Genomic DNA, 12,845 nt, shown 5'->3' with positions numbered 1-12,845 from the left:
ACCAATTCAAAATCTTCCGTGGAACATAACAGAAACCAGTGTCTGCATTGTATTCTCCGAAATGTCCTGTAGAGATGATAAATTACAGTAGTCCTCACTTCATCTGTAGTTTTGCTGTCTGAGGTTTCAGTTATCATGGTTAGCCACAGTTCAAAAATATTAAATGGAAAACTCCAGAAATAAATAACTGAAAAGTTTTAATTTGCATGCCATTTTGAATAGTGTGATGAAATCTTGGGCCATCTTGCTCTGTCGCACCAGGGATATGAATCATCCGATTGTCCAGCATATCTATGCTGTATAGACACTACCCTCCTGTTAGTCACTTAGTCCCATCACAGGTATCAGATAGAAAAAACATAGTATATATAGGTTTGGTACTATCTGTGATTTCAGGTATCAACTGGGGTTCCTGGAACATATCCTCTGTGAATAAAGGAGGACTACTGTATTAGATATATGGGAAAGAAACAGGAAAATGTTGTCCTTATTTAAAAAAGAAGTTGATAAAAGCAGATCCTGAGGTGACCCAGATATTGAAATTAGCATACAAGGAAGTCAATGTAAGTTCTGTAAATATGTCCAAGAATATAAAGGGAACAATGTTTATAATGAGTGAAGGTATGGAGTATTTCAGAGGAGAAATGGAAGCTCTAAGGAACATAAGAACTCCAGAAAGCTGAAAAGTAAAATACCTCAATTTAATAATTCACTGGATATGCTTAACATCAGGTAGAGATGATAGGAGGAAGAGTAGTCAACCTAATGACTACTTTTGTAGTCATCTGGCCATAGGCCAGGATTTGGTCTACAGGCCAAAGTTTTCTCAAACATGATACTATTGTTAAAAGTAAATATAATGAGAATTTATTTATTTATTTATTTGTATTTATTTTTGAGATAGGGTCTTGCTCTCTTGTCCAGGCTGAAGTGCACTGGTGCAAGCTTGACCCACTGCAACCTCACTTCCTGGGTTCAAGCTATTCTCCTGCCTCAGTCTCCTGAGTAGGTGATATTACAGGTGCCTGCCACCATGCCTGGCTAAATTTTGTATTTTTAATAGAGACAGGGTTTCACCATGTTGGCCAGGTTGGTCTTGAACTCCTGACCGCAAGTGACTTGCTCGCTTCGGCCTTCCAAAGTACTGGGATTACTGGTGTGAGCCACTGTGCCCAGCCTAATGAGAATATTTTAAAATCAGCTAGTAAATTAAAGATACATTATATCTAGACCAAAGTATAATGACAGATAAATGGAAATGATCCAATCTAAAGAACGGAGAAAGAAAAAAAATTACTTAGCACTGCCTCAGATACAATGAACACCCTAGCACACGTGCAGTTGGAGTCCTAGAAAGAGAAGGAAAAACACTGGTCAAAAAACAGGTTTTAAAAAAAAGCCTAAAAAAAAAAAAATTAAAAAATAGCCTAAAATTTCCTAAATGTGGAATAAAATCTCAATTTATAGTTCCTAGAAGCTTTGTGAATCAAGCAAGGTAAGCTTGAAAGCCAAACATAGACACATCATAGTTTAACTCTGAGGTTGGAAAACTTTTCTGTAAAGGGCCAGATAGTAAAATAAGCCATATAAAGACTCTCTTCATTCTTCCTCCTCTTCTTCCCCCTCCTGGTTCTCTTCATTCTCCCCTTCTTCTACTTCTCCTTTTAACAAACCTTTACAAATGTAAAAACATCCTTTGCTTACAGGTCATACAAATATAGGCCATGAGTCAGATTTGGTCTACGGGCCAAAGTTTTATCATACATGGTATAAGTGTCAAAAGGCAGATATAAAAAAATTTTTGAAATCATCTAGTGAATTAAAGATATATATATAGAACAAAGAAACAAATAATGGCTATGTTGTCATAAGAATGAATGAAATCCAGAAAATAATGGTGCCACACCTTTAAAGTGCTAAACAAAGAAGAAAACACACACCTCTGTAACTATGTGGAAAATATCCTTCAATAATGAAAGTAGATTAAAGACATTTTCAGATAAAGGGAAGTTGAGAAAATTTGTCACCAGCAGCTCTGCACTACCCAAAAAAAAATGTTAAAGGAAATTTTTCAAGCAGGAGGGCAATATATATAAGCTAGAACCACAGAGTATGGAAAATGGGAAAGGTATGGTTAATGTAAATTTTTTTCCTTCTTTTCATTTCTTTAAGATTGTTTTCATAGTTTTGTGACTTCAAACAAAAATTACAACATTGTATTGCTGGCTTACAAATTATGTGCAATATATGAAAACAATAGTCCAAAAGATAGGACTATATCACTATATCGTGAGCTTAAAATACTACCATCTCACACTGGTCAGAACGGCTATTACTGAAAGTCAAAAATAACAGATACTGGTGAGGTTGCAGAAAAAGGGAACACTTATACACTGCTGGTGGGAAAGTAAATTAGTTCAGACACTGTGGGAAGCTGTTGGGAGATTTCTCAAAAAACTTAAAACAGAACTAGCACTCAGCTCAGCAATCCCATTACTGGGTATATGCCCAAAGGAATATATATCATTCCATCATAAAGCCACATGCATGCCTATGTTCATTGCAGCCCTATTCACAATAACAAAGACATGGAATCAACCTAGGTACCATCATTGGTGGACTGAATAAAGAAAATATAGTACATATACACCATGGAATACTACACAGCCATAAAAAAGAATAAAATCATGTCCTTTGAAGCAACATGGATGGAGCAGAAGGCCATTATCCTAAGTGAATTAATGCAAGAATAGAAAACCAGATACTGCATGTTCTCTCTTATGAGTGGAGCTAAACATTGAGTACACATGGACACAAAGAAGGCAACAATAGACACCAGGGCCTGCTTGAAAAGGGTGGGAGGGGGGTGAAGATTGAAAATTTTATTATGCTTATTATCTGGGTGACAAAATAATCTGTACACCAAATCCCATGACACATAATTTACCCATGTACTACCTGAACCTAAAATAAAAGTTGGAATGGAAAATTATACAAAGAGGTACTGCTAAAAAGATAATAAAGGAAATAAAATGGAATACTGAAAAATATTTGTTTAACATAAAAGTAGACAGAAAAGGAAGAATGGGAACAAAAATTTTGTGACACAAATGGGAAACAAATAGCAAAACCCAATCATATTATTAACTATATTAAATTTAGGGACTAAACACACAGTAATTGTCAGGATAAAAAATCCATCTATTTTACTCTTTATAAGAAATCTTTTAAATGAAAATAAAGATAGGTTGAAAGTTAAACAAAATCAGAAAAAACATACCATACAGAGTAAGCATATGAAAACTGCTGTGGCAATATTAATAAAAAATAAAGTAGACTTTATGACAAAAAGTGATATCTGAGATTAAGTGGAGATCTTCACAGTTATCAAAATATTAATTTATAAGATATAAAAATCTAAAGATTCAAAATATTCTAAATATGTATGTGCCTCATAACAGTGCTTCAAAGAACAGGAAGAAATACTGAAAAAAATGAAAGAAAGGTAGGAATCCATAATCGCAGATTGGAAAAATCCACATTTATTTGTTTGCCAAGAGAGACCATGCACTGAGCCATAAGTTAAATGTCAATAAACTTCTAAAGTTTGACATCTTAGAGAGTATGTTCTCAGATCATAAACATCCAGTGTAGAAATCAAAAATATAATATTTAATAAAGCTCAAATATTTGGAAATTAACAAAAAATAAATCACAAGAGAAATTAGAAATTATGTTAAATAAATGACAATGAACATAAAGCATTTCTGAATTCATGAGAAACAGCTAAAGAACTGCTGGAAGGAAATCTATATTTAAAAGTTTATATGATAAAAGAAGAAAGGTGTAAAATCATAATTTAACTTTCCAAATTGATAGGTAGAAAAAGAAAATGAAATTTAAAACCAAAACAGGTCAAATGAATAATATAATAAATAGAACAGAATCAATAAAAACACAAAAAATAAAAAGGCAGAAGTTTTTTTTGAAAAGATTAGGAAAATTGATAAACCCCTAACATAAGTGATCAATAAAAGGAGAAAAGCACAACTTAATCATTTTAAAAATTACACAGGGGATATCTATATAGATGCTATAGACTTCAAGAAGATAATAAGGGAATTTTTAAAACTGCCAATTGCCAATGATTTGACAATTTAGATGAATTGAACAAATTACTTGAAAAATACAATATATCAAAAATTGACCCTCCCTAAAGATATTAATACAAAACCTATCTAGCCCTATGTCTAATAAAAAATAGCCAATACAATGCACGAAGAAAACTAGAGACTCAGATAGTTTCACTAGGAAATTTTATCAAGCATTTTAAAGAGAATTAATTTTAATCTGAAGTTACTTTAGAAAACAGAATAAGAGGAAGTGCATTTCCCCGATCATTTGTTGATGCCAGTATACCCCAATAAAAAACCTGACAAAGACATTATAAGAAAATAAAATTATAGACCAATATATTTTATGAGAGGATGTCAAAATTCTTAACCAAACATTAGTCAATTGAATCATCCAATATATAAAAATGATAATATATCATAACCAAATGGAGATTAATTCACAAATGCAAAGCTGCCTTCATATTTTAAAATTCAATTTGCGTAAATTGTCCCCGTTAACAGAATAAAGGAGAAAATCCTTATGTTCATTTCAGTAGGTTTCGAAAAGCATATGACAAAATGCAAAACCATTTTGTTATAAAAACTCTCTGCAACTTAGGAATAGTAGGGGACCTACTGAATCTGATAAAGGGTGTCCATAAAAAAATATGCAGTTCACATGATACTCCATGGTGAAATATTAGGTTTCCCTTTAAAATTCAGAACAAAGTGAAGATGTCAGCTCTCGCCATTTTTAGTTAACCTTGGCATAAAGATTGCAAAGGAAGAAGTAAGCCTGAATGTACTTGCAGGTAAAATGATTGTTTATGTGTACGTTTCTAAAGCATGTAGTTTAAAACTACTAGAATTAACAAAGAAATTAAGGATGGCGGGTGCTCCCGAATCGATGAGGAAAGCCGCTCTCCCCGGCAGATCCTCCCGGCCGGGGCGCCTCCATCACCCTGCCTGCGCCTCGGCACGCTGGCAAGGAGCCCGGGAAGAGACGCCGGGAGCGACTTATGAAAATATGCATCAGTTTAATACTGTCTTGGAATTCATGAGATGGAAGCATAGGTCAAAGCTGTTTGGAGAAAATCGGAAGTACAGTTTTATCTAGCCACATCTTGGAGGAGTCGTAAGAAAGCAGTGGGAGTTGAAGTCATTGTCAAGTGCTTGCGATCTTTTACAAGAAAATCTCACTGAATGATAGTCATTTAAATTGGTGAAGTAGCAAGACCAATTATTAAAGGTGACAGTACACAGGAAACATTACAATTGAACAATGACTCGGCTATACATTTACATCAGATTATTGGGAGCCTATTTGTTCATCATTTCTTGTGTTCAAGGACAGAATCTGGATAGTATGCTCCACGGCACTGGGATAAAATCAGACTCCGACCAGAAAAAGTCAGAAAATGGAGTAACCTTAGCACCAGAGGATACCTTGCCTTTTTTAAAGTGCTATTGCTCAGGGCACTGCCCAGATGATGCTATTAATAACACATGCATAACTAATGGACGTTGCTTTGCCATCATAGAAGAAGATGACCAGGGAGAAACCACATTAGCTTCAGGGTGTATGAAATATGAAGGATCTGATTTTCAGTGCAAAGATTCTCCAAAAGCCCAGCTACGCCGGACAATAGAATGTTGTCGGACCAATTTATGTAACCAGTATTTGCAACCCACACTGCCCCCTGTTGTCATAGGTCCGTTTTTTGATGGCAGCATTCGATGGCTGGTTTTGCTCATTTCTATGGCTGTCTGCATAATTGCTATGATCATCTTCTCCAGCTGCTTTTGTTACAAACATTATTGCAAGAGCATCTCAAGCAGACGTCGTTACAATCGTGATTTGGAACAGGATGAAGCATTTATTCCCGTTGGAGAATCACTAAAAGACCTTATTGACCAGTCACAAAGTTCTGGTAGTGGGTCTGGACTACCTTTATTGGTTCAGCGAACTATTGCCAAACAGATTCAGATGGTCCGGCAAGTTGGTAAAGGCCGATATGGAGAAGTATGGATGGGCAAATGGCATGGCGAAAGAGTGGCGGTGAAAGTATTCTTTACCACTGAAGAAGCCAGCTGGTTTCGAGAAACAGAAATCTACCAAACTGTGCTAATGCGCCATGAAAACATACTTGGTTTCATAGCGGCAGATATTAAAGGCACAGGTTCCTTGACTCAGCTCTATTTGATTACTGATTACCATGAAAATGGATCTCTCTATGACTTCCTGAAATGTGCTACACTGGACACCAGAGCCCTGCTTAAATTGGCTTATTCAGCTGCCTGTGGTCTGTGCCACCTGCACACAGAAATTTATGGCACCCAAGGAAAGCCCGCAATTGCTCATCGAGACCTAAAGAGCAAAAACATCCTCATCAAGAAAAATGGGAGTTGCTGCATTGCTGACCTGGGCCTTGCTGTTAAATTCAACAGTGACACAAATGAAGTTGATGTGCCCTTGAATACCAGGGTGGGCACCAAACGCTACATGGCTCCAGAAGTGCTGGACGAAAGCCTGAACAAAAACCACTTCCAGCCCTACATCATGGCTGGTATCTACAGCTTCGGCCTAATCATTTGGGAGATGGCTCGTCGTTGTATCACAGGAGGGATCGTGGAAGAGTACCAATTGCCATATTATAACATGGTACCGAGTGATCCGTCATACGAAGATATGCGTGAGGTTGTGTGTGTCAAATGTTTGCGGCCAATTGTGTCTAATCGGTGGAACAGTGATGAATGTCTACGAGCAGTTTTGAAGCTAATGTCAGAATGCTGGGCCCACAATCCAGCCTCCAGACTCACAGCATTGAGAATTAAGAAGACGCTTGCCAAGATGGTTGAATCCCAAGATGTAAAAATCTGACGGTTAAACCATCGGAGGAGAAACTCTAGACTGCAAGAACTGTTTTTACCCATGGCATGGGTGGAATTAGAGTGGAATGAGGACGTTAACTTGGTTCTCAGACTCTTTCTTCACTACGTGTTCACAGGCTGCTAATATTAAACCTTTCAGTACTCTTATTAGGATACAAGCTGGGAACTTGTAAACACTTCATTCTTTATATATGGACAGCTTTATTTTAAATGTGGTTTTTGACGCCTTTTTTTAAATGGGTTTTTATGAACTGCATCAAGACTTCAATCCTGATTAGTGTCTCCAGTCAAGCTCTGGGTACTGAATTGCCTGTTCATAAAACGGTGCTTTCTGTGAAAGCCTTAAGAAGATAAATGAGTGCAGCAGAGATGGAGAAACAGACTTTGCCTTTTACCTGAGACATTCAGTTCGTTTGTATTCTACCTTTGTAAAACAGCCTATAGATGATGATGTGTTTGGGATACTGCTTAGTTTATGATAGTTTGTCCTGCCTCCTTAGTGATGTGTGTGTGTCTCCATGCACATGCACGCCAGGATTCCTCTGCTGCCATTTGAATTAGAAGAAAATAATTTATATGCATGCACAGGAAGATATTTGTGGCCGGTGGTTTTGTGCTTTAAAAATGTAATATCTGACCAAGATTTGCCAATCTCATACAAGCCATTTACTTTGCAAGTGAGATAGCTTCCCCACCAGCTTTGTTTTTTAACATGAAAGCTGATGCCAAGGCCAAAAGAAGTTTAAAGCATCTGTAAATTTGGACTGTTTTCCTTCAACCACCATTTTTTTTGTGGTTATTATTTTTGTCACGGAAAGCATCCTCTCCAAAGTTGGAGCTTCTATTGCCATGAACCATGCTTACAAAGAAAGCCCTTCTTATTGAAGTGAATTCCTGCATTTGATAGCAATGTAAGTGCCTATAACCGTGTTCTGTATTCTTTATTCTCAGTAACTTTTAAAAGGGAAGTTATTAAAAAAAAAAAAAGAAATTAAGGATGGCTATAGGGCATAAAGTCAATATTCAAAATTATTTAACAATTACATTAAATAATTGGAAAATTATTTTAAAAATTTTTTACAGTCATGCAAAGCAAAATTCTAAAGATTAATTTAACAAAAGACATGCAAGATCTCTGTACTGGAACACTGACATGAATAAAGAAGATAGAAATAAATGGAGAGATATGCTATGTTCATTGGTTAAATGATTCAATATTATTATGATGTTATTTTCCTCAATACTTGTTTGCTTTTAAAGTTTAATTTCCTTTTTGACAAAATTGTATATATTTATCATGTGTGACATGATATTTTGAATATCATTGTATATATATATTATATATATACAAATTGTGAAATGGTTATATCAAGCTAATTAACATATTACCTAACATAATTATCAATTTTTTTGGTGAGAACACTTAAAATCTACTCTCAGCATTTTTCACGAGTAAATACATTGTTATTAACTACAGTCACCATGCTGTACAATAAATATCTTCAATGTATTCCTATTATCTAACTGAAATTTTATATTCTTTGACCAACATCTCCTCAAGCTCCATTTTCCATATTTGTATATAGAGTCTAAGCAATAATCCTAATATTTTCTGTAATTGACAAGTTGATTCTAAAATTATATAGAAACACACACAAAAAAGCCCCTACTATAGATAAAACAATCTTGAAAATAAAAAATAAAGTTGGTACATTATATTACCTAAATTCTAGACTTATTAAAGCAATGAACATAGTATGGTATTAGCACACAGAGGGAAAAATAGATGCTAGGAAAAATAGATAACTGAGGTTCTAGAAATTGGTCCACAAATGGTGCTAGAACTTCAGGTTAACCATATAAATCTGGTTACTTATTCACACCACACACAAACATTTACTTGATATGGGTAATAGCTCTATAAGTTACAATTTTGGTTTTTAGGATAAAAAAATATTTAGACTTTGAACACCCACTTCATAAGAGAAGATATAGGAATGGTCAATAAGCCCTTACGATTAAAATTAAATCCATAATCAGATGCCATTTCACACCCACTAGATGACTAAAATCCAAAAAGACAGTCAACATCAAATATTAGAGATGATATAGAACGACTGAAACTCATATAACTTTTTGGTGAACATTTTATACATTATTACTAATTTGGCAAAATGTTGACGGTTTCTTGTAAAGTTAAGCATCTACCTATCCTATGAAAAAAGCATTCTATTCCTAAGTATTTACACAAGGTAAATAAAAATATGACTATAAAATAACTAGTATAAAATTATTTGTAGGAGCTAAGCTAAAACTGGAAATGATCCTAATTTCTATCAACAGGAGAATGGATTTAAAATTTTGATATGTTCGTGCAGAGAAATACTACTCAGCAATTTCTTTCAAAAGAAAAAGAACTACTGATGCACAAACAACATGGATAAATCTTAACATATTATGTCGAGTGAAAAAAGACTCACTAGTATGTACTGTATGATTTCATTTTTATGAAATTCTCTAAGAGGCACAACTAATTTATGTTCTAAAAATCAGAACAGAGTTTGCCTAGGGGTCCACTCCTTGACTGGAAGGAGCCATGATAAAACTTTCTGGAGTGATGGAAAAGTTTTATCTTACATCCTCAGAGATTTAGGTCAGTTTCAACTACGAAATGTTCCTACTTACCTTTTAATTTGAAGTTCAACTGTTTACAGAAGCTTTCAAAATTATTATTTTTTGGTATAAAACATTTTTGTATGAAAAAGCAAAAAAATAACTCTTTATGAAAGAAAAAGCATACTTTACCCCTTTGGGTCTGAAGAAGCCATCAATACATGTCTCGCAGTTTATACCAGCAGTGTTTTGGGTACAATTAATGCAGACACCCCCTCCAATGTACTTTCCACGTATATTCAAACTCAGATTTCTTCTGGCAACATTTTCATCATAATAGCATTCTTCAGCTTTTCCATGACAATTGCATGCTGCATTAAGGAAAAATAAATTCATAAACATCAATTTCAGATTTCAGATACATTTAAAAATCATTTCTGTTATACATAATAGATTTTTTTTTGAGACAGAGTCTCACTCTGTCGCCCAGGCTGGAGTGCAGAGTGGCACGATCTCGGCTCACTGCAACCTCTGCCTTCCAGGTTCAAGCAATCCTCCTGTCTCAGCCTCCCGAGTAGCTGGGGACAACAGGCATGCACCACTACACCCAGCTAATTTCTGTATTTTTAGTAGAGATGGGGCTTCACCATGTTGGCCAGGCTGGTCTTGAACTCCTGACCCATGATCCACCTGCCTCAGCCTCTCAAAGTGCTGGGATTACAGGCGTGAGCCACTGCACCTGGCCTAGACTTTTATACCATACGGGAAATTACATTTAGCATACACACACACAAACGTATCTAGAAAGTATCTGGATGTATTGGAGGTATTAATAAATTCACATATTTTAATAGAATTTGAAATGATTAAAACATATAAATTAAGCTCAATCATATGCAATTGCCAATATTTGGTTTTGACTAACGTGCAATTTTATATGGTTCAACTCACAATTTCCTATTATAACAAATAATAAATTATTCAATGATGGCACTGAATGATTAACAGTTAGGTAATCTGTAATGAATTACTACCATATGGAAATTTCTGTATTAGATCCTGTGGGTAAAGAAAAATATGTATAATATAATTCCTTTCTTTTAATACTAATAACAACTAAAACATAGGTTTTTTCAATGCCAGACACTGTTCTAAATGCTCCATATTTGTTGCTACTGATTTTAATCCTCAAAAATGCTTTTAGGAATTAGGTATTATTATTATTAACCTATTTTTGTATACTAGAAACCTGAGTCCAGAGAAGTGAAATAACGTGTAAAAGATATTCTAATCAGTATTGGAAACCAACCTCTGAAGCCAGACTCCAGAGTCTGCACTGCTAAAGACTGCCAGAATCTCTTCACATTCTACCTGGTGAATGAAATAAGATACATGGCAGGTGCCAAGGAATTAAGACAAACCGAGAGCTAGTTTACTGGTGGCTAAGATCATGCTATTTTGCAACCAACTGTCTTGGATGTGGGTGTGCTCTCCTCTACTTAGCAGTCATATGACATTGGAAACTTCTGAATTTCACGAAGGCTCAGTTTCCATATAATACATGGAGTGGTCAATAGTAATTACTAGATTGGGATATTTAAAAGCACAAGTGAGATAATGCATGTGAAATCATTAGCGTAATGTCTTATAAAGAAGTTCACAATTGATTTTTCTTCTTTTCTTCCTCCTTGTCTTTTTCATGTTACATTAGAAGAATTCAAAGAAGTGAAAAATCACTTTCTCCAGAAAGGATTGGGTAAGACTCTTCTAAATATGAAGAATTTATATTAGGATAGAACCAGGGAAATATATCGATGCAGTCTCCTTCCTACCTGACATGTTGAGTTTCTTAGGAGTACTTACATTTATTTCCACGTGTGTGTGTGTGTGTAGGTGTGCTTGTATGCATACAGCTCAATCTTTTTATTTATTCTACAAAAGGGAAGGGGCATTTGTATACTGTTTAGAACCGGTTCTTTTTACTAACAGTAAATCATGGAGCCCTTTCCATATTAGCATGTGTATCCCCTAAGGGTACACAGGGTACTACTTGAATGAAGGTATTTATCAGGTCCCTATTAATGAACAGTTACACAGTTTCCATGTTTCTCCCTTTACAAATAACACCACACACATACTGGGAGGACAAGGATGCCGGGTGGAGGGAGGCGCTCTAATGTTAGAAAAGTTTCCTATTTGCCAGTTGAGTGACTTTGAGGCAAAAACTCGAGTCCTAGCATCACTTTAGTACTTGTCTCATACATGTTTTGAGAATGCTTAGCAGAATGCCTGAAACATACTAAATACTGAGCTCAATAAATGTTAGTAGCAGTAGTGGTAGCACTTGTATAATAATGACGAGGATCATGATAATATGCCTGTACATCTATATGAATATATCTATAGGGTAAATTCCTGGAAGCATAATTTCTAGTCAAAGGATATGTAAAATTTAAATTTTAATCGCTTAAAAAATTCCCCTCCAGGAATGCTATGACAAATGACTTTTCCTCTAGTAGATATGATAAAACAGTTTCTCCATAGCCACCAACCTTGTGTGTTATCAACCCTTGAATACAATTCCTGGACATAATAAGCATTCAAATATTTGTTGAGTAGAAGAATAAACACTTTGATAGGTGAAAAATAATATGTCATTGTTTTAATTGATACTTCCTTCATTATGAGTGTCATTATCTTTTTACAAAGTTATATGTCATTTCTGAGGAATACCTGTTTTGATCTTTCTAACAGGTTAATTAACTTTTTTCTTATTGATATGTAAGATCTCTTAATATAGAAAGGTTATTATCCCCTTGTCATGTTTGTTGTAAATACCTTTCCCAACCTGCTGACATTTGATTTAGAATATAGTAGTTTTGCTACGTTAATGGAGAGTTTCAAACTTTAGGGAACACATAGTAATCAATACAAATCACTAGGCATTGTAAGCAGTTTTATATCTTTAGGACAACATACAAGAATTCCTTTTTTTCTTCAGAAAGACAGTGATATGGTTTGGCTCTGTGTCCCCACCCAAATCTCATTTGAAATTGTAATCTCCACGTATGGAGGGAGGGAGGAGACTGGATCAAGGGGGCAGCTCCCCCATGCTATCCTCGTGATAGTGAGTGAGTTCTTACAAGATCTGATGGTTTTATAAGGGGCTTTTCCCCATTCACTTTCTCCTCTCTCTCCTGTACCATGTAAGATGTGCCTGCTCCC

The 12,845-nt window shown here is 35.3% G+C and overlaps 2 protein-coding genes across 2 annotated transcripts in view; one reads left to right on the top strand and one right to left on the bottom strand.

Moving 5' to 3' along the window:
• LAMA2 (laminin subunit alpha 2) overlaps positions 1-12,845 on the bottom strand; it is a 637,137-nt gene that overhangs the window by 361,159 nt on the left and 263,133 nt on the right. Inside the window, exon 8 of the mRNA XM_055114116.2 lies at positions 9,813-9,991. Within this exon, the coding sequence (XP_054970091.2) occupies positions 9,813-9,991 (179 nt within the window). The remainder of the gene's footprint in view (positions 1-9,812; positions 9,992-12,845) is intronic.
• Positions 5,116-9,387, top strand: LOC100967284 (bone morphogenetic protein receptor type-1A-like). The gene has a single exon (XM_034962849.3). It carries the CDS (start codon positions 5,398-5,400, stop codon positions 6,994-6,996), a length of 1,599 nt encoding a protein of 532 aa, XP_034818740.1. The 5' UTR covers positions 5,116-5,397; the 3' UTR covers positions 6,997-9,387.

This window comes from Pan paniscus, chromosome 5 (genome assembly GCF_029289425.2).
Source record: "Pan paniscus chromosome 5, NHGRI_mPanPan1-v2.0_pri, whole genome shotgun sequence".
NCBI classification, from domain to species: domain Eukaryota; kingdom Metazoa; phylum Chordata; class Mammalia; order Primates; family Hominidae; genus Pan; species Pan paniscus.
This window is presented reverse-complemented; position numbering and strand designations above follow the sequence as displayed.

Excerpts from the sequence above, each read along its gene's own strand:
- LOC100967284 (XM_034962849.3), top strand. The coding sequence starts at position 5,398 with ATGACTCGGCTATACATTTACATCAGATTATTGGGAGCCTATTTGTTC.